The sequence below is a fragment of the Dipodomys merriami genome, unplaced genomic scaffold (genome assembly GCF_024711535.1).
Source record: "Dipodomys merriami isolate MVZ:Mamm:240054 unplaced genomic scaffold, mDipMer1.0.p SCAF_10, whole genome shotgun sequence".
In the NCBI taxonomy this organism is placed as follows: Eukaryota; Metazoa; Chordata; class Mammalia; order Rodentia; family Heteromyidae; genus Dipodomys; species Dipodomys merriami.
The window spans coordinates 10,209,984-10,236,198 of record NW_027202271.1 but is presented as its reverse complement, the minus strand read 5'-3'; the positions used below and the strand labels follow the sequence as shown (position 1 = coordinate 10,236,198).

The 26,215-nt window shown below is 42.4% G+C and overlaps 1 protein-coding gene across 1 annotated transcript in view; it reads left to right on the top strand.

Moving 5' to 3' along the window:
• The window catches only part of Dbx2 (developing brain homeobox 2), a 32,852-nt gene extending 13,062 nt beyond the window's left edge, over positions 1-19,790 (top strand). The window contains exons 2-4 of the mRNA XM_070034844.1: positions 2,807-2,902; positions 13,665-13,852; positions 18,820-19,790. Of these exons, the coding sequence (XP_069890945.1) occupies positions 2,807-2,902; positions 13,665-13,852; positions 18,820-19,152 (617 nt within the window). The 3' untranslated portion in view covers positions 19,153-19,790. The remainder of the gene's footprint in view (positions 1-2,806; positions 2,903-13,664; positions 13,853-18,819) is intronic.
• Positions 19,791-26,215: the final 6,425 nt, after the last annotated feature.

The following is a 26,215-nucleotide window of genomic DNA, read 5'->3' as shown; positions in this document are numbered from 1 at the left end:
ACATAAAAATAGCATTTCTTGCTGGCTCATGCCTATAATCCTAGCTACTCCTGAGGCTGAGATCTGAGGATCACAGTTTGAAGCCAGCCTGAGTAGGAAAGTCCATGAGTCTCTTATCTCCAAGTAAGCACCAACAAAACAAAACAGAAGGGCTGTGGCTAAAGTGGTGTAGTGCTAGCCTTGAGCAAAAAAAGCTCAGGATAGCACCAAGGCCCTGAGTTCAAGCCCCAGGGCCTACACACAAAAAGGAAAAAAAAAAGGCATGTCTTTATGTAGTGAAGAAAAGAAAGTAAGTTGCCACTTGTTTGAAGGAAAAAGAAGGAAAATATTTATTTTAAAATCGTGGGTTTACATTTCCAGGTTATTACTTATAGAAGACACTGTATCTTCTAGGTGCTGAGAAGGAGAAAAGGAGTAAATTTTTGGTTCTTATTTGTTTTTTAAGAAGACTAGGGTGGTCTCTCATTTCTTAGTTTTGAATATTATATGTAGGTTCAATTGTTCACTGTCCTGCAAGCAGTATGTGCTGTCATGCTAAAGGCAGGGACCTGCTTCCAGGAAATCTTGGCTTGCACATATTATATTGTGTTAAATGACATGGCATATTGCAGATGCTTCATTGACACCTGCCATGTAATAAGTTCTCAGTAAAGGGAATTTTCTTTTATGTTATCTTTACAGTCTTTAAGTAGTTGTACAAAGGGGTTTTGATTCAGCATGTCAGCTTGTGAGTACCATGCATCTTGATCCATGTCACCAATGGGAAGTTGTTTAGAACTCACATTCTCTGATACCCCTTACTGCAGTGTTTTCATCTACTAAGGAATGACGTTCAAAATTTCTCTTACAGAGTTCAGTTCAAAGGAAGGGATATATCTTTTCAATGGCATTATTTTCAATGTAATAGATCAAATTAGGACAATGAGGATAGTTATAGGATGTTTTGGCTACCAAAATAGTCTTCTTCATTTTATTCATACCATTGATAAAAGAATCATAGTAACTGTTCCATGTGTATCTTAATCAAAGGAGCAGAACAGAATTACATAGCAATTCACTATATGGTCCTGGGATGGGATACATTCACTCCATGACATCATTTGGTACATGATAGGACAGTTAAGGTGCTCATTTGCTTTTGTGGGCTGCCCACTGCTGTCTAGCTGTATTGATATATTTTTTTAAATTTCATGCTGGTCTTGGGGACTGTCTCTGAATTTTTGTGCTCAAGGTTAGCACCCTACCACTTGAGCTACAGTGCCACTTCCGGTTTTCTGGTGGTTAATTGGAGATAAGAGTCTGAGGGACTTTCCTACCCAGTCTGGCTTTGAACTTTGTTCTTCAGATCTTAACCTCCTGAGTGGCTAGGATTCCAGGTGTGAGCCCCTGGTGTCTGGTGGTATTGGTCATTTTGAATGGCCCTGGAATAAATAATAAATACCCAATTGGCACCAGGCAGAAAAAAGACTCACCCCTTTGAGCACTTACAAATGCTTTCAGATGGACAAGATTTCTCTTGAGATAAACATGTAATTATTCTCAATTACTTTAAAGCATGTAAATGTGGTCAGAAACACCACTTTTTGATATGGAATTGTTCAGCAAATTAGTGATTACCAACTTGGGAATTGGCTAATACTTTCCAAGAACTCAATAAGTGCACAGAACTGGTAAATAACCATATTGGGCAGGGCAAATAGTGATGTAGTGATGCTTCTGTCAACCAAGATGCTCTCCTAGATGGTTTTGCTCTGTGATATGGTGTCCTTGAAGGAACTGAGGCATGGCTCAAATGATAGAACTCAGCCTTTTTTTTTTTTTTAGTCATGGGGCCTGAACTCTGGGCCTGGGCACTGTCTCTGAGCTCTTCAGCTCAAGGCTAGCACTCTACCACTTGAGCCACAGCGCCACTTCCAGCTTTTTCTGCTTATGTGGTGCTAAGGAATCGAACCCAGGGCCTCATGCATACAAGGCAAGCACTCTACCACTGAGCCACCTTCCCAGCTCTGATATGGTGTCTTAAATCAAACAAGATTAGATATTGACTATTTGCAATTAAGACCAGATAGTGAAGGAACTAGTAAGCTTGCGGTTTGATCATTTATGTCTTTGTACATTTCCAAATCCTGATAAAATGATTTGGCAAGCACTTGGACAGATGAAGCCAACTTAAAAATAATGACTTTAAAACTGGCTTAGAGGCTGGATGCCAGTGGCCCACGCCTGTAATCCTAGCTACTCAGGAGGCTGAGATCTGAGGAACATGGTTCAAAGCCAGCCTGGGAAGGAAAGTATATGAGACTCTTATCTCCAATACCACTCAGAAAACTGGAAATGGCACTGTGGCTCAAGTGGTAAAGTACTAGCCTTGAGCTGAAGAGCTGAGGGACAGCACCCAGGCCCAGAGTTCAAGCTCCACGACCAACAAAAAAAAAAAAAAAAAAAAGGCTTAGAGGCTACGCACTGGGGACTTGTGTCTGTAATCTTAGTGACTGGAGAAGCTGGGATCTGAGGATCACGGTTCAAAGCCAGCTCAGGCAGAAAATTCTTAGAGACTCTTATCTCCAGTTAACCAGCAAAAAACCAGAAGTGGAAGTGTGGCTCAGCCTAGAGTAGATCACTAGCCTAGAGTAGAAAAAGCCACATGAGACTATGAGGCTGTGAGTTCAATCCTCAGTACTGGCACAAGAAATAAAAAAGACTTGGAAAGCAAACTGCCTTGACAAGGGGACTCATGCGTAACTGGAGTTTTGGAGATTGTCTAAAAGAAATGGCTAATCATTGAGACCAATGCTTTTCTTCACAGCACCTTCCAAACCTTTTCTTCTGAGCATCCCTCCATTCTACCCGTCGTGCTGTGGGGGGTCCTGCCGGAGTCCTGCATCCCCCACCGCTTTTCCAAGTAAGTTGTGAATGCTTCATCAGCAATGCCTCAGTTCCTCTATAAACCAAAGCAGCAGGATTTAATGTGCTCAGGGAAGCTAATTGGTAATGCAGTGGCAAGGAGCTAATTCCTCACTGAAAAATCACAGTGACCCTATTCAGGAGCTTTCCAGAGATTTATCAAACCTCAGCACAGTGAGCAATTGTGAGTGGTTTCTAATGGCATTGAAACTCCCAGCTGACACACCAAGGAAAAGGACTTGTTTTCTAGTTGATATAAAAGATCTAGTGGGATAGGCTTGGCTCTTTCTGAAACGTGTATAGCAACACACTTTTATTTTGTCATGGTACTGGGGGAATCAAACCTTGCCCGGGCCTTGCTCAGGCAAGGCAGCCACTCCACCAGGAAGCTACATCTCTGGTGCATTGCAAGACTCCTTTAAAGAAGCACAAAAAGGCAGGAAAGAATGCAAAGAAGTTGCACTGAGCCAACATTTCATTCAGTTTAAAATGGGGTACAGAAAGTCACTTAGGTACTTACTGTAGAGAAGAATTAAAATCCATCAGGATCTGAAGAGGAAAAAAAGACTTCTCTTTCTCAGAAAGCCCACCTGAGTTGTAACAAATGTTTTCATGAGAACTTTTCTGTAAACATGATAAAAATGAATCCCTGGGGTGAAATTAGAAGGACAGACTTGCCAAAACTCATAGTATGGATGCAAATGCTTTCTCATGCAAAGATGAGTATCTTTAGCTGGGCTCTGGTATCTTGTGTCTGTAATTCTAGCTACTCAGGAGACTGAGATCTGAAGATTATGGTCCAAAGCCAGCCCAGGCAGGAAAATCCATGAAACTTTATTTCCAATTAACTAGGCTAGAGGTATGGTTTAGAGGTAGACTGCCTTTCTAAGAAGCATGAAGCCCCTAGTCCAATTAACCAGTAAAAATGCTGGAAGCGGAAGTAGGATCAAGTGGTAGAGTGCCAGCCTTGGGCAAAAAAGCTAAGTGAGGGCTGGGAAGGTGGCTCAGTGGTAGAGCGCTTGCCTTGCATGCATGAGGCCCTGGGTTCGATTCCTTAGCACCACATAAGCAGAAAAAGCCAAAAGTGGTGCTGTGGCTCAAGTGGTAGAGTGATAGCCTTTAGCTGAAGAGCTGAGGGACAGCGCCCAGGCCCAGAGTTCAGGCCCCAGGACCGGGGAAAAAAACAAAAACAAAAAACCTAAGTGATAGCATGAGGCCCTGAGTTCAAGCCCCAATACTGGCATACACGTACACACAAGGTAAATATCTCTAACCAAATTGTTGGTCCTGAGACGTGTAGGTCTGATGAGAATCTGTAGCCAGATTATCTGAGTTGATGTTAAAGAAGTCCTGTAGAGAGCCAGCTGGATACTGGTAGCTCATGTCTATAATCCTAGCTACTTAGGAGGCTGTGATCTGAAGATCAAGGTTCAAAGCCAGCCCAGGCAGGAAGGTCTATGAGACTCTTATTTTCCATTAACCCCCAACAAGCCAGAAATGGGAGTATGGCTCAAATGGTAGAGTGCTTGCCTTAAGCACAAAAACAACAACAACAATAACAACAACAAGCAAAGGGACAGTACCCAGGCCCTGAGTTCAAGCCCCAGTATTGGCACATTAAAAAAAAAAAGTCCTGTGGAGGGTTGTGTTGTTTCAGCTGCCCAAGAGAAAGCTTCGATTACCAGCTCTTGTCAGCTAAGAAGGAAAGAGAGTGGAGGCAGGCTGAAGTCTAGAGCTCTATCCTGCCAGGCGTCTGTTTTTATCGGTGTTTCAGAAGACCAAGTTGCTGGCCAGAATGATTCTTGACAAGCGAGGCAGCAAATGCTGGCTGTTCATTGAGCTGCCAGCTTCTGAGCTTCCCTTTAGGGGGCTGATACTTTCCCACAGAGCACTATAGAGGACTGAGACGCAGCCACAATGGATGACAGACCCGTGACCAATCACCACTTTCACTCGACTCATCCACACGCGACCTCACCACGATTTTTCACTCTGCAGATGAACTTTAGGGCCTATTTCACATGGAAAAAGCTTGGGCAAGGGTCAGCTGCCCTTTTGTATGGTCATAAAGCAGGGCTCTGGGTGTAGGTCTTTCTCCTGTCTCACACTCCCAAGTGAATTTCTTGACACCCTTTAAAGCACTTGACTGAAAAATAAGGCAGTGAATGAAGCTGACTTTTATAGACTCATTCTAGCTCATCTTCCCATATAACCCTGTCCACCTGAAAAGGGATTTCGTGGCTGAGCTGAGTGTCTACAGAGACGTGCTGAATACATAGGCCCATTATCAACTGTGAGGATGGTTTATTAACCAAGACTGATACACTACTATTTTGGAAGTGACCTATTAATTGTCCATTTAACTAGAAGGTATTGAATTCAAATAGAAAAAATTGAAACCATGACTAAACCTTTTACTCGCGCCTTCCAGGTGGTCTGCTGTGAGGGGAATTGGAAACTGTGATCCAAATTAAGCAGACATTTATCACTAGATATTAGATCAGCAGGCAGGGACCTCAGGGGTAGACTCGAAACCCGCGTATCTGATGTCGTATTATCATGGCATCGTGTAGATTTAAATTGTCTCTGGGAAAGGAGATGAAAGGTGGTTCTACACTGAAGAATCATTTTTTCACCCTCCATATTATCCTGGTCTTTTATAGTTTTTATTATCTTTAATCATTTGTACAAATAGTTAAATAGTACAAAACAATTCAATAAATTGTACTATAGATTTTGATCATTGTCACCCCTTCCATTGTTCTGATCACTTATTTTTAAAAAGCCTTTAGGGATACAGTTCAGGGAACTGAAAATAGGCAAAATAAGTTCATGCAACAAGTAGATGTTCAAGTAGGCCTGTGTAAGTGTGTGTATGGTTGTTTTATAGTGAAGTTTTAAGAATCTCTATAAAAGTTAAATAAGCAAGAGAAATAAAGTTGGGTCAGTTTAATAAAGATAAAAACAGACATTTCTTACAGGACTTCTCATCTGTTTGAGAGAGAGTGAGATGGGGTGAAATTGATTGGAATACATTGTAAATGTGTGGGAAATCATAATGAAATCCCTCTTGCATAACAATATAAGCAGATAGATAGATGATTGATAGGTAATTGATAAATGGTAGATAGATAGATGGTAGATAGGTAGATAGATACAGATTGATAGACAAAAATAGACACATGGAAAGATAGAATGTTAGTTGATTTCTCCTTTCTATATGGTAGACAGGCTATGAATTCTTTTTTCATATTTTTTACTATTACATCTATCCAAAACAAATTAGTAAATTCCAGTTGTTGATGCACACACACACACACACACACACACACACACACACACACACACACACACACACACACACACACATACAAGATTACTTCAAACAGGTCTTACTTCTTTTTCCTGTATTTTTGTAGTCCTTCCTGTATTGCACCTTTTATATAACTTGTAAATTATTGTGCTTGTCTGAAGAGGCTTAAAACCGTGTTTATCTTTCATTTTTTTCAATAAACATACAAGCTGCAGAACAGTGCAGCTCAGACCAAGGATAGAAAATATGAAATTGGTTGGCCTCCCTTCCTAAAGTTGGCCTTTTAAGACAGTTTAGAGATCACACAAGTGTTTTTAATAAGTGACGATGTCTTGTATTATTAGTTATAGCTCTGAAATGAATTTCTTACTTTCTTGTGTTCAGTGTTTGTTCTTATTGGCAGCAAGTAATAATGAACCGATGGAATTACGTTGTCAATAAAGATTTTATATAAATAACCAGGATACCAAAGCACAACTAATGAGGTTTACATCTGCATAGTCCTTTTTCCTAAAGAGGTTTACTAGACTTTAAAAAAAATACTAAGAACTTTTATATCCGAGCTTTTAAATTATTTTCCATTGTACAGCACTGTCCAAGTAAATTTGTGTTCAGTTTCATTTAACTAGCCGGAATGAAGGTTTATCCTAACAACTTTGATAACTGCTAAAATCGATGGCCCCTCATCTGATTGCACAGTGTGGCCTTCACACCTTCCAAAAGCCAAGGATCGGATGAACACATTGGTAACCGAGCAAATGAAATATTGTTTTGACCCTGACCATGAATCATTTGTTGAATGTTGACTTCATTTTTCTTTCTTGACTTCTTACGCTTAGGATGGACTGCTGGTTGCAATGTGGAAACAATCATACAACCAGTACCCTTCTGACATGCAGTAAAGGGTTTAATAGGCTGTCCAAGCACAGGCCTTACAGTGGGGGAAATTAAAAAGGCGGCGGTAAGAGTGCTCCCCTCCCCCAAGGAGAGGGTGCATGGAAAAATCTTTAATATTACATCTATAAGATTCTTTCTCAGTTAAAATGAAAGCAAACTTGTGGAAATGATGTTGATAATGACTGCAGGAAAATAATAAATAACTACCTGAAGGAATATGAGAATCTTAATTGGGTAGGTGAAATAACAGTTAATCAGATAATGATTCCTTTCTTGAGTACCCAACTTGAACTTGACCTTTTAAGAATTTTAGGCCTTCAAAGACAGAAACTTTAATTTGGAGAAACATTATAACAAATATCTCAGGAAAAAGATATGTCTGGGACAAGCTGTTTGGCTTTTTTTTTTTTCCTTGGGAAGTGCCTTTGTATTCTATCTTTTGATGTCATTTTATTGTCTTCCCTTCCTTGCTAAACCCTAAGAAACCATAATATACCCGCTAAGTTTGAATGTAGGTTTTGTTGAAGGCAGAAGAGGAGGCACATTGTGTGTGTGTGTGTGTGTGTGTGTGTGTGTGTGTGTGTGTGTGTGTGTGTGTGTGTGTGTATACGTGCACGGGTGTGTGTACGCTGGTCCTGGGGCTTGAACTCAGGGCCTGGGCACTGTCCCTGAGCTTTTGAGCTCAAGGCTAGTGCTCTACCATTTGAACTACAGCATCCCTTCTGGCTTTTGGTGGTTAATTGGAGATGAGAGCCTCAGACTTTCCTACCCCAGCTGGCTTTCAAACATGATCCTCAGATCTCAGATTCTTGAATAGCTAGGATTACAGGCATGAGCCACCGGTGCCTGGCTTTGGGAAATTACTTTCCTGGCTCTGAACATAGGTTAGTCATGCAGCTTTCACTTTCAGAGATGGGAATCATTCTGATGAGCATGTTTTGCCACGTGGTAGGGCATTTCTTTCACTGCTGTCATTCAGAGTGAGCTGAGGAAACTGATCGGGACCAGGAAAACTCACAGAAAGCAATGCGTATACTTTCATATACATGTAGAAGATTTAATGTGACCATTGTAAGATCTCCAGAGGGATTCAACTTTTTTTTTTTTGAGAGAAGCCTGGTTATATTGTACGAAACAGATTACACTGTGCTGTATGTTGAATATAGTTATTTACTTCTCAACAGCAAAGGTAGTGATGTTTTCTAGATAAATGACATCCAATCAACCATGAAGAATGTTTAATGAAATCAGACTCAAAACAATAGATTTTCCAAATGGATGGCCTTTTCTAGCAGATCTCCAAAGGTAGTGAAAGTGTTGGGAATAATGTTTCTAGAATAAGTTTGTTTCTCTCCCAATCTTCCACCGGGCAGGCAATAAGGGGCACTACTGAGCAACAGAGTGTCTCTGTTGCTGATCTTGTCTGTAGCCCGTGCTTGAGTATAATATGAAGTCTAATAGGACCGCTTATGAAATTCTGACTTTTTAGGCTCCTCCCTCAGACATGTACAGAAGAAAAGGAAGGGGAGCAGAAGGATGGAGAGAGAAAAGTAAGATAGGGATGCCTGTACCATGAGCTTTGTGTTTGCTTATGGAATAGCAGGAGGCTTTTGGGTTGTACATTAACAGTGTGGGGCAAACAAGGCAGGTCATAGCCCCTCTGGGATCTGAAAGGTCAGATTGCCTATTACTGTTTAGTTCTGGAATAAAGAGTCTCATACAAAAACCAGCCTAAGCCAGTGGTAGTGGCTCATGCCTGTAATCCAGCAAGCTGAGATCTGATCAGCAAGGTTCAAAGCCAGTCTGAGTAGGAAAGTCCATCAGACTCTTTTTTTTTTTTTTTTTTTTTTTTTTTTTGTCGGCCGTGGAGTTTGAACTCTGGGCCTGGGCGCTGTCCCTCAGCTCTTCAGCTCAAGGCGAGCGCTCTACCACTTGAGCTACAGCGCCACTTCCGGTTTCTGGTGGTTTATTGGAGATAGGAGTCTCACAGTCTCTCCTGCCCGGGCTGGCTTTGAACCGCAATCCTCAGATCTCAGCCTCCTGAGTGGCTAGGATTACAGGCGTGAGCCACCAGCGCCCGGCTTCCATGAGACTCTTATTTCCAGTTAACCACCAAAAAAGCTGAAAGTAGAGCTGTTGCTGAAGTGGTAGAGCACTAGCCTTTAGTGAAAAAGAAAACAAACAAACTCAGGGACAGTGACTAGAGTTCAAGCCCCAGGACTGGCACCAAAAAAAAAAAAACAAACCAAAACCAAAAACAACAAAAAACTAACAGGTAGGCAGCAACAATTTTTATATAACTAGTCAGAAATTTGGAAGGAAAAAGAATATAGTTGGTTCCAGGGGCTAGGAAGGTGGCTCAGTGGTAGAGCGCTTGCCTTGCATGCCTGAGGCCCTGGGTTCGATTCCTCAGCACCACATAAGCAAAAAGAAAAAAGCTGGAAGTGGCGCTGTGGCTCAAGTGGTAGAGCGCTAGCCTTGAGCTGAAGAGCTGAGGGACAGTGCCCAGGCCCAGAGCTCAGGCCCCACGACCGGACCCAAAAAAAAAATTAAAAAAATATATAGTTGGTTCCAAAAGGAGAACTAGTTGGGAGACCATGAGAATTAACTGTATATCTTGTGAGTGGGAATGGGAGGGAAAAACTGGGAGAGAGCAAGGGAAGGGGAGACATAGCTCAAAAAGAATTGTACTCATAACCTGATTCATATAACCGTAACCCCTTGTACATCATCTCTACTAAGTAAATAAATGGACAATTAGAACCAATGAGTAGACTTTATGGAAGTTAAATTTGTGCTTGATATAAGGGAAAACTGGATTAAAAAAATGAAGCTGTATGAAAAGAATTAATGATATCACATTCCAAATCCTAAATCGTGGAGAAACGGGAGGGTAGCTTTTGAATTTCAGTGGGACCAGTTAGGCAAAATGCTGCTTCAAAGGAGATACCCTCCCTAATTGGGGAGTCTTGCTACTTTCATTTATAGCTTTCTTTCCACCTTCAAATAAACTTTCTCCGTTTACCTTAATAAAATTCTATGCTTCTCTGTCCAAACTTCAAATCTGTGGAAATGATATATCTCTCATTCTTTCTCTCTCTCTCTCTCTCTCTCTCTCTCTCTCTCTCTCTCACACACACACACACACACACACACACACGGAAATGAGATGAGTAAAGAAGCCCTTTCCTAAAAGAGAAGTTCCTGGAGAGAAGTCTCCAAACACAGGAAATGAGGCCCATGGTAATTGTTGGGGAAAACACTGCTCCAGGGAGAAATGAGGACAAGCACTCTTCCACATTGAAGGGAAGCTGACTTCAGTTCCACATTGAAAGGAAGCTTCTGTCTCTCAGGAGGGAGAGACAGAGACACAAAGTTTGAAATAGTTCGTGTTTGAGGAAACAGTTACAGGAAGCTGATGGCCCTTTAGTTGTCCTGTTGCAAAAGTCCAGATGAAACCAGTGACCTCTTGTGTCTCCCAGGTCTGAGAAGCTATTGAAGCCATAAAAAGAATGGAAGGATTTTGTGTGTGTGAAATGGTTGTTGCTAGCCTCCACTTTGCACCATTCCCACATCATCTTGTATGTTTCTTTTCTTTTCTTTTTTGTCAGTCGTGGGGCTTGAACTCTGGGCCTGGGCGCCGTCCCTCAGCTCTTCAGCTCAAGGCTAGCGCTCTACCACTTGAGCCACAGTGCCACTTCCAGTTTTCTGGTGGTTAACTGGAGATAAAGTCTCATGGACTTTCCTGCCAGGGTTGGCTTTGAACCGCTATCCTCAGATTTCAGCCTCCTGAGTAGCTAGGATGTAGCTAGGTTGACTGGCATGTACAACCAGTACCCTGCTTGTTCTTTAGCTTGTTTGCTCAAGGCTTAGACTCTAATATTTGAGCTACAGCTCCATTTCTAGCTTTTTGGTGGCTCAATGGACATAGAGTCTCAGGTATTTTTCTGCCCAGGCTGGGTTTGAATCTAGATCCTCAGATCGCAGCCTCCTGAGCAGCTAGGATTTCAGGGGTGAGCCGCCACCAGCAGCTCTAAACCAGAAATCTTAAGCAGCACTCTATAGTGGCATACTTGGTTAACATACATGAGGTCCCAGGTTTGATCCTCAGCAAAAATAAAATAATAGCAATGACAGTAAGACCAAACAGAGAAAGGCTATCTATGGACAGGTTATGGTTGCTAGTTTGAGGCTTCTGCTTCACACCATGCCCCATCCTTGCAGATGGCCCACTTTTCTGGTTGAATTGTTTGTCAATTAGTTATTTCTGATATGGGAAGCTCTCTGTCTAGATGTCCTCAATTCTTTCTCTTTTTAGCTGTGCTATTCTTTTAGACACTGCATAGCTTATTTTCTCTGAACAATTGTGCTCTGCATCGTAACCCAAAGAGAACCTTTTGGAGAACCTTTCTCTTTCAGTCCAAAGGACAATCATTTTTCTTGGTCCTCCTTTGAGATGGTGGATCTATTAAGATAGAGAGGGACTAGACGCCCTGTGGTTCCTCAGCATTGAATCCGGTGGGTCTGATACCCAGTGTATTAGTTTCTTACTGCTGCTGTAACAAATTGTCACAACTTAGTGTCTTACAGCTATGCATACTAGCATAGTAGCACACTAGCTCACTGCTATAATCCTAGCAACTCAGAAGGCTGAGGATTGTGGTTTGAAGACAGCAGGAAAGTCTGTGAGATTATTATCTCTAGTTAACCCCTAAAAATCTGAAAGTGGAGGTACGTGTCCAATGGTAGAGCTAAGGGGCAGCATCCAGGCCCTGAATTCAAACCCTAGTACCAAAACAAAGAAACAAAAAGCTACACATACTGATTATCTCCTAGTTGATAGAGATCAGAAGCCTGCAATGGGCCTTGCTGGGCTAAAACCCTGGTGTCAGCAGGGCTGTGTCCCTGAATGGAGGCTCTGGGGACCATCCATTTCCTTGTCCATTCTGGCTCCTCCAATCTCCCTACATTCCTTGGCTCACAGCCTCTTCCTTTGTGTATCAAGCAACAAGTATAGTTTCTTCTAGTCTTTCTCTGACAAGGCCTACTATTTTGTCTTCCAGGCACTACTCTTCATCTTAAAGCCAATTTTTCAGCAGTCCTCATTCCATTGGCAGCCTTATTTCCCCCTTAACAGAGGCACCCAAGTTCTTGGGATTAGCCTCTGGACATCTTCATGGGGGAAGTGCATTATTCTGCCTACCAAACCTAGCAAGCAGAATGAATGAATGAATGAATGAATGCATAAGGAATGCATGTAAACTTTCAGAGGGTAGGTATTGTGCTAGCTATAAATAGGCAGAAAAGATTAAGTCTGTGACTTAAGGAAGGAAGTTTGTGATCTGTGGAACTCTGGGGGATGGAGAAGGTGGTTGGGAACCACCATTGCTCTCTTGAGCTCTCAGCTTAAGCATCTCTGACTCCTAAAAGCTTTCCCTGAGACCCAAATTTCTATCAGACTCCTTGTCTGTGCTCCCAAGCACACGTCTTGACAGACTCATGCGTCCTTTGGCTCAGAGTGGCACTTCCATGAATGCCCTTCTCCTAGATTTGAAGGATCATGAAAGCAATAAATCATATTTTTTTGATTCATACAATCAGGCAGAGGGCCTGGCATATGTTAAGTTTCTAAATATTTATCAAAAAAGAAAGAGAGAGGGGCTGGGAAGGTGGCTCAGTGGTAGAGCGCTTGCCTTGCATGCATGAGGCCCTGGGTTCGATTCCTCAGCACCACATAAGCAAAAAGAAAAAAGCCAGAAGCGGCGCTGTGGCTCAAGTGGTAGAGCGCTGGCCTTGAGCTGAAGAGCTAAGGGACAGCGCCCAGGCCCAGAGTTCAGGCCCTAGGACCAGACCCCCCCCCCAAAAAAAAAAGAAAAAGAGAGAGAGAGAAAGAAGAAAGGAAGGAAGGAAGGAAGGAAGGAAGGAAGGAAGGAAGGAAGGAAGGAAGGAAGGAAGGAAGGAAAATCAGGAGTCGGTGGCTCATACCTGTGATTCTAGCTATTCAGGAGGCTGAGATATGAGGATTGTGGCTCAAAGCCAGCCTGGCTACAAAACTCTAAGACTCTTATCTCCAATTAACCCCCCATCCTCCTCCCCCCCAAAAAAAAGCCCTAAGTGGAACTATGGCTTGAGTTATAAAATGGTAGACTTGAGCAAAGGAAAGCTCAGGGACAGCACTCAGGCCCCAAGTTCAAGACTCAGGACCAGCACACACACACACACACACACACACACACACACACACACACACACACACACACATACACGAGCAAATAAATGAAAAGACTACAAGGTTTAAACCATCTACAGCTTGTCCTACATGGGGACTTTGTGACTGGGGACCTTCCACTGTGTTATATAAAACTGGGAAGGCAAGTGGCTGATCACATCATCACTGGAGGCCATAACCAAGAAGTGAAGTTCTGCTGTAAGTACACAGAGTTTAGAGGTGAGGTATTTTGACAGAGTAAGAGGGTGCTGTGTTGTTCCAGGAAAGACCGTCTGATTTTTTTCTCTGATGCTGACTGCGTTTGTCTCTGCTCTCTGCTAGGAGAGGAGACGGTGCTACCTCTGCTGACCCAGGACTCCAGTTCCAAAGCTCGGAGGGGCATTTTGAGAAGAGCTGTGTTTTCAGAGGATCAGAGAAAGGCTCTGGAGAAAATGTTTCAGAAACAGAAATATATTAGCAAAACAGACCGAAAGAAGCTTGCTGTCAATCTGGGACTAAAGGAGTCACAGGTACTAATGCATAGGGACTTGTCTCCTGTTCCTACTTTCTAAAAGGTAAAATGAAATCTGTTCATTTAGCATCTATTACCTGGTCTGGGCATAATGCTAGACCATGAGATGTTCTTGAAATGCTTTTATAAGTTTTCTAGTGGGTAGAAATCTCCATGACAGCTAGGTGCCAATGATTCATACTTGTAGTCTCAGGAGGCTGAGATCTGAGGATTGGAGCTTGAAGCCAGCCTGGGCAGGAAAAGTCTATGAGCCTATTATCATAAATTAACAAACAAATGGGCTGGGAAGGTGGCTCAGTGGTAGAGTGCTTGCCTTGCATGCATGAGGTCCTGGGTTTGATTCCTCAGCACCACATAAGCAGAAAAAGCTGGAAGTGGTGCTGTGCTTAAGTAGTAGAGCACTAGCCTTAAGCTGAAGAGCTAAGAGACAGTGCCCAGGCCCAGAGTTCAGGCACCATGACTGACAAAAAAAAAAATTAACAAGCAAAAATCCAGAAATGGAGCTGTGGCTCAAGTGGTAGAGTGCCAGCCTTGAGCAAAAAAAGCTAAGGGAGCCGGGCGCTGGTGGCTCACGCCTGTAATCCTAGCTACTCAGGAGGCTGAGATCTCAGGATCGCGGTTCAAAGCCAGCCCGGGCAGGAGAGACCGTGAGACTCCTATCTCCAATAAACCACCAGAAAACCGGAAGTGGCGCTGTAGCTCAAGTGGTAGAGCGCTTGCCTTGAGCTGAAGAGCTGAGGGACAGCGCCCAGGCCCAGAGTTCAAGCCCCACGGCCGACAAAAAAAAAAAAAGCTAAGGGAAGCCGGGCACTGGTGGCTCATGCCTGTAATCCTAGCTACTCAGGAGGCTGAGATCTGAGGATCACGGTTCAAAGCCAGCCTGGGCAGGAAAGTCTGTGAGGGCACTGTGGCTTAAGCGATAGAGCGCTAGCCTTGAGCTGAAGAGCTGAGGGACAGCGCCCAGGCCCAGAGTTCAAGCCCTATGACCGACCAAAAAATAAAAATAAAAAAGTATAAAGGAATGAAAGGCTAGAAGAGGTTTGGTCTTTACTATCTGTTACTACAAATGACCTAGGGACCTTATTGAGTAATATACTTGGGATCTTATTAAAACAAGTCGTTGTATAAAACTCTCCCTAACTTTACTTCCTTTCTCCAAGGATGTGATCTGTTTCCACAAACTGCCTTTCACCCCCAACTTTTGCAACTAGAAATAAGCAGCCTGTAGTATACTACTGGGTGATTGATCAAGATTGCTTCAGATTGATCAAGATACCTTCTCACTCCATGGTAGAACTAATTGCTCTGTTTGTCACCTAAATGTACAAGAACAAGAGCTGAGTATAGCAGCTCATGCCTGCAATCCTAGCTCCTCCAGAGGTAGGGTTTAGAAGCATTGTAGTTCAAGGCCAGCCCAGACAGAAAAGTTTGCAAGAGTCCCATCTCAATCAGTGAGGCACTGTGGCTCTTGCTTGTCATCCAAGCTGTGAGGGAAATGTAAACAGGAAGATCACAGTCCAGACTAGTTTGGATAGAAAAAACCACAACAACAAAAGCAAAAAGGACTAGGGGCATATCTCAAGTAGTAGAGCACCTGCCTAGAAGTTCAAAATCTTGTCCTAACTGAAAATAAAAAGAACAAGAAGTGGCGCTGTGGCTCAAGTGGTGCTAGCCTTGAGCAGAAGAGCACAGGGGCAGTGCCCAGGCCCTGAGTTCAAGCCCCACAACCGCCCCCCCCAAAAAAAGATAAAGAACTAAAATTCTGTCTCATCAGTGTGTTTTTGTATACTAACAGATAAGATAGTAGCTATATTTTCTTTCTTTTTTTTTTCTGGTCGGTTGTAGGGAGCTTGAACTCTGGGCCTGGGCTCTGTCCCAAAGCTCTTCAGCTCAAGGCAAGGTCTCTACCACTTGAGCCACAGTGCCATTCCTGGTTTTCTGGTTGTTAACTGGAGATAACAGTTTCACAGACTTTCCTGGCTGGCTTTGAACTGAGATCCTCGGATCTCAGCCTCCCAAGTAGCTAGGATTACAGGCATGAGACACCAGAGCTTGGCTAGTAGCTATATTTTCAAGGCCCATTTTGTTCAGGTAACTGCACCAGGTAGGCAGTAAGATACTGAGCAACACACATGCTTTGTATCCCCAGAAACACATACCCCAGTGAATGGGAACTCAGGAGAAGTTGAATAACACATCTGTACTCCTAGCTACTCAGGAAGCTGAGATCTGAGGATCATGATTCAAAGCAAGTAGAAAAGTCTATGAGTCTGGTATTTCCAATTAACCAGTAAAAAGCCAAAATGGAGCTGTGGCTCAACTGGTAGAGAAGAGCGCTAGCCTTGCACAAAAATAGACCTCAGGGACAGCACCTGGGACCTCCTTTCAAACCCCAGCACGCACACACACACACACACACACACACACACACACACACACACACACACAGAAATCTAAATTGTTAACCAGGCACTGGTGGCTCACTCCTGTCATCCTAGCTACTCAGGAGGCTGAGATCTGAGGATTGTGGTTCAAAACCAGCCTGGGGAGGAAAGTCTGCGAGACTCTTATCTCCAATAAACCACTAGAAAACCGGAAGTGGCGCTGTGGCTCAAGTGGTAGAGTGCTTGCCTTGAGCTGAAGAGCTGAGGGATAGCACCAGGCCCAAAGTTCACGCCCCATGACCAACAAATAAGAAAGAAAGAAAGAAAGAAAGAAAGAAAGAAAGAAAGAAAGAAAGAAAGAAAGAAAGAAAGAAAGAAAGAAAGAAAGAAAGAAAGAAAGAAAGAGAAATCTAAATTGTTAGAGCAAAGAATAAATATGATTGGCTTTCAAGATGTCAGAAAAACAACTGGGAAGTTTTCTCTTTGGGGATCCTGATGAAGTTTACAGTGGATAAAGAGTTTAATAATTGAGAGATAGTCAACATGGGTGTGCCAAGAGAAAGTATGGTTCAAATTAGAAACCACCACCACAAGCATTTTTGGCTTAATTGCAATCAGTTTTTACTTAGTGAGCTTAATGATCATAGTTTGATAAGTCCTAGTAGTAATCAAAACTTGGAAGCTGTATAAAGCCAACAATTTATCAAAGCATTGTAAAAATGTAGTATTGTGTGTGTGTGTGTGTGTGTGTGTGTGTGTGTGTGTGTGTGTGTGTGTACAGAACTCAGCCTAGGCACTGTCTCTGAGCTTTTTTACTCAAGGCTGGCACTTAACCACTTGAGCCACAGCTTTACTTCTGGCTTTTTGGTTTTTAATTGGAGATAAGAGTCTCATGGACTTTTCTGCCTAGTCTGGCTTTGAACACAGATCCTTAGATCTCAACCTCCTGAGTAGCTACCTGAGTGTCCAGCTAAAATGTATTCTTAATTTAAACTCAGACAGCTTCTAGTTAGATTCACTAGAGCCAGGATACAGAATCCAGGACAGTCATGGGTTCTAGTCTTAAGTTCTTCTATTTTACTAGCTGGTTACTCAATCCAAATATTAGTTTCCTTCTCTGTGAAATGAAGTCTTTTCATAGTCATCAGGGGGATCCAGGGATAGAATTTGCCACAGGTGCATGGCCTAATGCCTAACAAAAAGTAGACACTAATTAGTACATTTCATTTGAATAAATAAGTTCCTGCAGGCTAAATGATGTTTCATAATACTTACAAGCATGAAATCCGGCTGGGAGCCTTAGATACTCAGAAGGCTGATCTCTGAGGCTTGAGGTTCAAAGCCAGCTAGGGCATAAAAAGCATGTGAGACTGCTAGTTCCAATTGAACAGCAAAAATCTGGAAATGGAGCTGTGGCTCAAGTGGTAGACTGCCAGCCTTGAGCAAAAAAGTGAAAGGACAGTTCCCACCCCAAGAAGACTAGTCCCAGAACTGGCATGCAAAAAGAATAAAGAAAATGAAATCCGTTTTGAAAGGTATCATATGTACAGAATATTAAGCAATTAGCTGCAATGACACAGTTTTCAGAAATAGAATTTCTCAGATATATTTTGAAGGAGTCAAAAAAATAAAAAAAGACTTTTATTTTTCAATATTGATTCTCATTAATAAGACATTCTGTAGCTGGGAGCTAGTGGCTCACACTTGTAATCTTAGCTACTCAAGAGGCCAAGATCTGAGGATTGTAGTCCAGACCAGTGTAGGCAGGAAAGTTTGTGAGATTTTTACCTCCCATAAACAACAACAACAACAACAACAAAAGCCCGGGGCTGGGAAGGTGGCTCAGTGGTAGAGTGCTTGCCTTGCATGCATGAGGCCCTGGGTTCGATTCCTCAGCACCACATAAGCAAAAAGAAAAAAGCCAGAAGTGGCACTGTGGCTCAAGTAGTAGAGCGCTAGCCTTGAGCTGAAGAGCTGAGGGACAGCGCCCAGGCCCAGAGTTCAGGCCCCACGACCAAAACAAGAACAACAAAAAAAAAGATTAAAAAAAAGCTCAGGGACAGCACTTAGACCCTTAGTTCAACCCCCAGGACACACACACACACACACACACACACACACACACACACACACACACACACACACGCGCACACACACACACACACACACACACCATTCTGTAGAATGGATTGTAGAAATAATTACAGTTTGAAATGTTAAAATAAGGAGTTGGGATGCTATGGAAGTTTCTGGGTTCCACCTCTAGCACCATGGAATGAATGAATGAATGAGAAAATGCTAAAGTTGGGGCTGGGAAGGTGGCTCAGTGGTAGAGCACTTGCCTTGCATGCATGAGGCCCTGGGTTCGATTCCTCAGCACCACATAAGAAAAAAGCCAGAAGTGGCACTGTGGGTCAAGTGGTAGAGCGCTAGCCTTGAGCTGAAGAGCTGAGGGACAGCGCCCAGGCCCAGAGTTCAGGCCCCACAACTGGACCCCCCCCCCAAAAAGAGAAAATGCTAAAGCTGAAATAATCATCTGCAATCAGTGATTTTTTTTTTGTCCACTTATTTTTATCAATAGGTGAAAATTTGGTTTCAGAACAGAAGGATGAAATGGCGGAATTCCAAAGAGAAGGAAGTACTTTCCAGCCGCTGCCTCCAGGCCCCGAGCCTTCCAGAAGCCCCCCTCTCACACGCGGCCCTGGGGTTCTCATCCCAGTGTCCTTCAGTATGGGAGGTTTCCCAGCAACCCTCAAGTCCTGGATGGAGGGAGGATTCTCCAGAATCCTCAGAAAGACTCCTGCAGGGGAGTTCGCACGCCTCACCCCCCGAAGCCGATTGCCTGCCAGGTGCCTTGTACTTGTGCTCTGGGAGAGATACTGTGGACAAGGAAGACATTTCTGAAGCTGTCTGAATGGAAGCAAATCCTCCCAGTTAATTTAAAAAGAACATGATGTAGGTCGGGACACCAGTGGCTCTGGCCTGTCATCCTTGCACTGAGACCTGAGGATGGAGATTCAGAGCCAGCCGGGGCAGGAAAGTCAGTAAGACTCTTATCTCCAATTAATCACCAAAAAGCCAGAAGTGGAGCTGTGGCTCAAGTGGTAGAGTGCCAGCCTTGAGCCAAAGGGGCTCAGGGACAGTGCTCAGACTGAGTTCAAGCCCCAGGACTGGCACCAAAAAAAAAATTTTTTTTTAACCAATAATGTTTGGAATCTAAAGCCAGTTAACTTGTGCCTCCTCCATACTTTAAAACCTAACACCCTTGGAATCACCCATCAACTAAGGCTCCACTCCAATGAGCTCTTACTATGCTCTAATTGGAATGAAATCTCCTAGGAAGTATGACAGAAATGAAAAGAGCAAGCATTTGGTTTGGTCTTTCTCTATATGTATCTATGCCTGAGTCTCTGTACATATAATATGCATATCCATTAAAATACATTGGTAGCAACTCATTTCACTTGAAATATTGCACTGAGCAATTTCTTTCTCTCTCTCTTTTTTCTTTCCCTCTCTTTTTCTCTCCTTCTTCCCCTCCTTCCCTCCCTCCTTCCCTCCCTCCCTCCCTCCCTCCCTCCCTTCCTCCCTCCCTCCCTCCCTTCCTCCCTCCCTCCCTCCCTCCCTCCCTTCCTTCCTTCCTTCCTTCCTTCCTTCCTTCCTTCCTTCCTTCCTTCCTTCCTTCCTTTCTCCTTCCTCCCTCCTTCTCTTCCTCTCTCCCTCTCTTTCTCTCTTTCCCCGTTTCTCTCTCCCTTTCTTTATTTCTTTTTTCTTTTGCTTTCTTTCTTTTATTGTGCTGGTTGTGGGTTTTGAATTCAGGGCCTAGGTGCCATCTCTGAGTTTTATGTTCAAGATTAGAGCTCTACCACTTGACTAACAGCTCCACTTCCAGCTTTTTTGGTAGTTACTAAGAGATAAGAGTCTCGCAGACTTTCCTGCTTGGGCTGGCTTTGAACCTCAATCCTCACATCAGCCTCTTGAATAGCTAGGATTACAGATATGAGCCACTGAATCCTGACACTTTTTTTGAATGAAGAAAATTAAGTCACTGGGAGGATGTTGCTAATTTTCTGAAAAGAATGTTAAATTTGGACTTTAGTGAAATACCACAAAATATGTCTTAACATTTTTACTCTATTTTCTGGTTTCTTTTGGAATCTGGTTTGTAGGTGATTTTTTTTTTTTTTTTTTTTTTTTTGGGTAGGTCGTAGGGCTCGAACTCTGGGCTTGGGCGCTGTCCCTGCACTCATCAGCTCAAGGCGAGCGCTCTACCACTTGAGCCACAGTGCCACTTCTGGTTTTTTAGTGGTTTATTGCAGATAAGAGTCTCACGGACTTTCCTGCCCAGGCTGGCTTTGAACTGCAATCCTCAGATCTCAGCCTCCTGAGTAGCTAGGATTACAGGCGTGAACTGCCAGTGTCTGGCTTGTAGGTGAATTTTAATAGCTCAGTGATCTGAATCTAATGAGCCACATGAGAGCCATACATTAAGAAATAAACATAAGATAAACTTAATGAGAAAATGAGTATTTCTGGATATAACTATTAGCATTCTTAATTTCCAAGTCTCTGGCTTTTAAAAGGCCATGCCTGAGAAAGGCACTTAATGAACTGCTAATTGTTTTTTCCTCTGTCTTCTGTAAGGATAGGCCTGGGCCATTGCAGAATAAAATTAATGTCTTCAAGGGCCTGTTACATAAGTAGAAGTCAGATCCTAGTTATTTGGGTGTAGCTATGCCCTTGTGGCTCATGCCTGTCATCCTACTTATTCATGAGACTGAGATCTGAGGATTACAGTTCAAAGCCAGCCTGTGCAGAATAGTCTGACAGACACTTATATCCAATTAACCAGCAAAAAGCCACCAGTGGAACTAAGGCTTAAATGGTAGAGTGCTAGCCTTGAGTGAAAAAGCAAAGGGATAGTGCCCAGGCTCTAAGTTCAAGACTTAGGCCTGCCTCTACTCTCCAAATTGAATTCAGTAATTTTTCTAATATCATGTTGGCCCAAACAGAACATCTATGCTGAATAGTTAGTAACTTCTAGTCAAGAATCAAAGAGCCATGGTGTTACAATTCTTAAAATATGTCCAACTGGATTTACAAACCAATACTGGTGAAATCTATGCTCATTTCTGTTTCCACTTCTAATTTAGGGCCCAATTTTCCACTTACTCAGCCCAGTCTACATTTATTAGGTTATTTTATGTATTCACAAACACCACACAGATGTTTTCTGTTGTTTGACTACCTTGAAATAGTATTTTTTTTAAAAAATTACATTTCTGGTAACAATTTGCTTAGTTAATCCAGATATTTTAATTCCAAGTTGAAGGGGAAAAAATGAGGTTTCACTTTGAAGGAAATGAAGCAGAAAAAGGAAATTATGTGGTTTTGAATTAAACTGCTATTAATCTGAAGAGAAGAAACATTTCTAGTTCATTATATGGCATTTTTAAAAAGTCAGCAAGCTGGGGATTCGTATTTGCTCACCTTCCTTGCTATCAACTTTATGGTAATACTTCAAAAGGGCCTCATCCACATCGGGACTTTGCTTTCTTTTTTAAAATTGTTTTTAATGCCAATACTGGGGCTTGAACTCAGAACCAGGGCACTGTCTCTTGGCATTTTTCCTCAAGCTGGCACTCTAACCCTTGAGCCATGCCTTTACTTCTAGTTTTTGTTGGTTAATTGGAGATAAGAATCTCAAGGAGGGGCTGGGCAGGTGGCTCAGTGGTAGAGCGCTTGCCTTGTATACATGAGGCCCTGGGTTCGATTCCTCAGCACCACATAAGCAAAAAGAAAAAAGCCGGAATTGGCGCTGTGGCTCAAGTGGTAGAGGGACAGCGTCCAGGCCCAGAGTTCAGGCCCCATGACCAGACCCCTCTCCCTCCTCACCCCCCACAAAAAAAAAAGAATCTCAAGGACTTTTCTGCCTTGGGTGGCTTTAAACTGTGATCCTTAAAATACAGCCAGCCTCCTCAGTAGCTAGGATTACAGGTGTGAGCCACTAGTGCCCAGCATGGAATCTGTTGTGAAACAGAATTTGAATTGTTATCCGTTAACTGGTATGTTTGTCACAATTGTCACTAAGAAGCCTGGTCTTGTGGAGAGAGGACAAGGATTTGCTGACAACATTTTCAACTATTTTTTTTTTTTTGTCCCAAACTGAGACTTGAACTTGCTATTCTGACACTTATTTTGATTTTTACTCACTGGCTGGTGCCCTATCACCTGAGCCACATCTCCAACCTGAATTTTAATTTTAAAGCCTTTAAAGTAATCTACAATATGTTTTCTCTTTTATTTCATAATGTTAACTTCATTTTACATTTATAGGGTGCACTATTTGTGGTAGAGATGAGTAATATGAAGAGCATTGATTTATTTAATCCTCCTGGCAACAATAACTGTATAATAGAGACTATTATAAGGTTTCTCCTTCTCCTTTTTCCTTCTTCCTTCCTCCTCCCCCATTTTCCCCTTCCTCTCCCCCTCCCCTCCCCCATCCCTTTCCCCCTCCCCTTTTACTCCTCCTCCCCTTCCTCTTCCTCCTCCTCCTCCTCCTTCTTCTTCTTCCTCTCCTCCTCCTCCTTCCTCTCCTCCTCCTCCTCCTCCACTTGAACTCAGCCTGAGCATTTTCACTCAATATTGGTTCTCTACCATTGGAAGCACAGCTCTACTTGCATCTTCTTGCTGGTTAATTGGAGGTAAGAGCGGCCTGAACTTTCCTACCCAGGCTGGCTTTGACTGTGATCCTCAGATCTCAGCCTCCTGAGTAGCTAGGATTACAAATTTGAGCCGCTAGTGCATAGCTTCTGTCTCTCATTTTTACCTTTCTTAATCCCAGTGGGAAGAAAGGGAAAAAGCAAAGAATGCAAGAGGGAGAAATTAGGATGACAAATGTTATCCAATATATAAATAAAACGTGGCAGAATAAATTTATATCTTTTCAAACTTTCTGAAGTAAGTACCATAAAAAAAAACATTATATTGGGGGAAAGCTGAGGGAGCAAGAGAAAGAAGGGGTAATATTGTCCAAAAAAGAAAAGAAACAAAAGAAATATACTCATTACCTGACTTAGGAAATGTTAACCCTTCTTCATAATACCTTAAGAAAAAGACAGAACTACAGAACCAGTTTTAAAAAAACCTTCTCAGAAATAAAGGAACCATTTAGCCATTAAAAAGAAAAGAAAACATTATATGTAGCCAAGAACCAGTGGCTCATGACTGCAATCCTAGCTATTCAGGAGGCTGAGATCTAAAGAGCTTGGTTTGAAGCCAGGGTAGGAAAGTCTTGAGACTCTTATCTCCAAGTAAACACCAGAAAACCAGAAGTGACGCTGTGGCTCAAAGTGGTAGAGAGCTAGTCTTGAGAGAGAAAAAAAAAATCTGAGACAGTGCCTAGACCCTGAGTTCAAGCCACACAGCTGGAAAAAAAAGGAAAACATATGTCTGATAAGTATGGTTTAAGCTCCAGCTATTACTTGGGCTGCATTAGATTGCAATATCATTTTTATTTTTATTTGTGATAAAGAAGCACACATGAAAAATACTTAACAGGAAAACTTTAATGTAATTCTACCATCTGGAAGCAGCTAAATTTAGCTCTTATGTGAAAAATTTTTATTTTTGAAAACATATATATGTAAATATGTGCCTAAACAAATTTGGATCATTGTATATTCCCAATTTATCTGCTTTTTTTTTTTACTCAATTTTATACACAGAACATTTTCACATGTCATTAAAAATTCCATACCTGAATAGTATTGCGTTGTAGATCTTTTCATTTCTTGAGGTAGACTAAGAAATGGGAACAGGAGATGGCCGGACATGAAGCAACGATCATAGGATCTTATATTGAAGAAAAATAATCTGGATTCAGGTGCTGTGGCTCACATCTGCAATCCTAGCTACTCAAGAAGGAAAAATGAGAGACAGAAGCTGTGCACTGGTGGCTCAAATTTGTAATCCGGGGTACTCAGGAGGCTGAGATCTGAGGATCACAGTCAAAGCCAAGTTCATGCCCCTCTTACCTCCAATTAACTAGCAAAAAGATGCAAGTGGAGCTGTGCTTCCAATGATAGAGCACCAATATTGAGTGAACATGCTCAGGGACAGCAACCAGGCTGAGTGTGAAACCAGCCCGGGCAAGAAAATCCACGATTAATTTCCAGTCAACCAGCAAAAAGCCAGAAGAGAAGCTTTGCTTCGAGTGGAGAATGTTACCTTTGAGTGGACAAACGAAAGAACAGTTTAAACCTCCATATTGGCACACATACAAAAAAGAAAGAAAGAAAAAATAATCAGGTGTTTGTTACATATTTTTAAACAAAAGGAAATATCAGTATACAGGAGTTGGAATGAAAATTAAGGATGTTTGAATACTCTCCGTGGGGTTCATGATCAAGGAGTAGCAAGCATTTCAAACAGTGAGTCTCTTCTAAAAAGTTACTGTGAAGTACTTAATGTCAAACATGTACTTCCGTTCCTAATGAGAATACAGGAGGATTTCAGCCTGGACTTACCTTTCCCTCTTCATGCTTTGCAATCAGACCGATATATTATTCACTTTTTTTTTTTGACTCGGTATCATTGTCTTGAAAATGAGCAGAGCCAATCAAACTCATGGAGACCAGTCATGTGTATCATATGGAAGGCTGAGATAATGAAATAGGAGTGCCTATCCTGTCTAGAATTCTCCCAGCTTTATCAACAATCTCCCCAAGTTGTATGAATGATTAAAATTATAAGGAGCATTTTGGGTGAATTAACATACTCCAGGATTAAAAGGGATCTCAGAAACCTTTTTTTTTTTTTAATGTCGGTACAGGGGCTTAAACTCAGGTCTTAGATGCTGTCCCTTAGCTGTTGCTCTCAAGGCTAGCATGCTATCACTCAAGCCAAAGCTTCACTTTTGGCTTTTTGTTGGTTAATGGGAAATAAGATTCACATGGACTTTCCCCCAGCTGTGTTGGAACTGTGATAATCATATCTCAGCCTCCTGAATAGATAGGATTACAGGTTTGATCCACTTAACATCTGGCTTTGGAAATCTTCGTGTGACTCAAACGCAAACAGAACCATCAGGTCTTTAATACCTGAAAGCTGGAAAATCAAAAGTTGTCCAATTTGACTCAAATGCAGTCATGTAATTATTTCATACTTGTATCATTGCAATGTTCTGACTCCGATTTCAACTGAACACTGAATAACTATTGTTTCCCAGGCTTGTCATAAAGACTACCAGAAACTGTGTGCCTTCAAACAAGAGAAATTTATTCTTTCACAGCATGAAGGCCAAATAAAAAGTAGTGACAGGGTCATGATCCTCCTAACATCAAAAAAGAGATTCCCTGGCTTGGGCTACCTGACTCCAACCTCTGCCTATTTTTCCTTGATATTCTCTCCTACATGTCCCTTTCTGTGTCTGTGTCTCAAATGTTAACTACCTTTCTCTTACAGCTGCTATTAGATTAGAACCAAAGCCAGGAGGATGGTGTCTCAAAATCCTTCAATTTGTTTTTGAAAGTTTTAGCAAGCATTTACTTTAGTATAACAGGTTAAAGGAAATGGAGAGAGAGGGAGAAAGAGGGATGAAGGGGGGGGGAGGGAAAAAGAGGAGGGGAGAAGATTTCATTTTCTGGTTCTTATGACAAAAATGTGAGTTAAAAACTTCTCGGGCTGGGAAGGTGGCTCAGTGGTAGAGTGCTTGCCTTGCATGCCTGAGGCCCTGGGTTCGATTCCTCAGCACCACATAAGCAAAAAGAAAAAAGCCAGAAGTGGCGCTGTGGCTCAAGTGGTAGAGTGCTAGCCTTGAGCTGAAGAGCTGAGGGACAGCGCCCAGGCCCAGAGTTCAGGCCCTACGACCACTGCCCCCCCCCCCCCAAAAAAAAACTTCTCAAAATCTTGAAATTTCTGCATCTTCTAAGACATTTTCCTCAAATGATGTCAAATTTACAGGTTTCATGGGT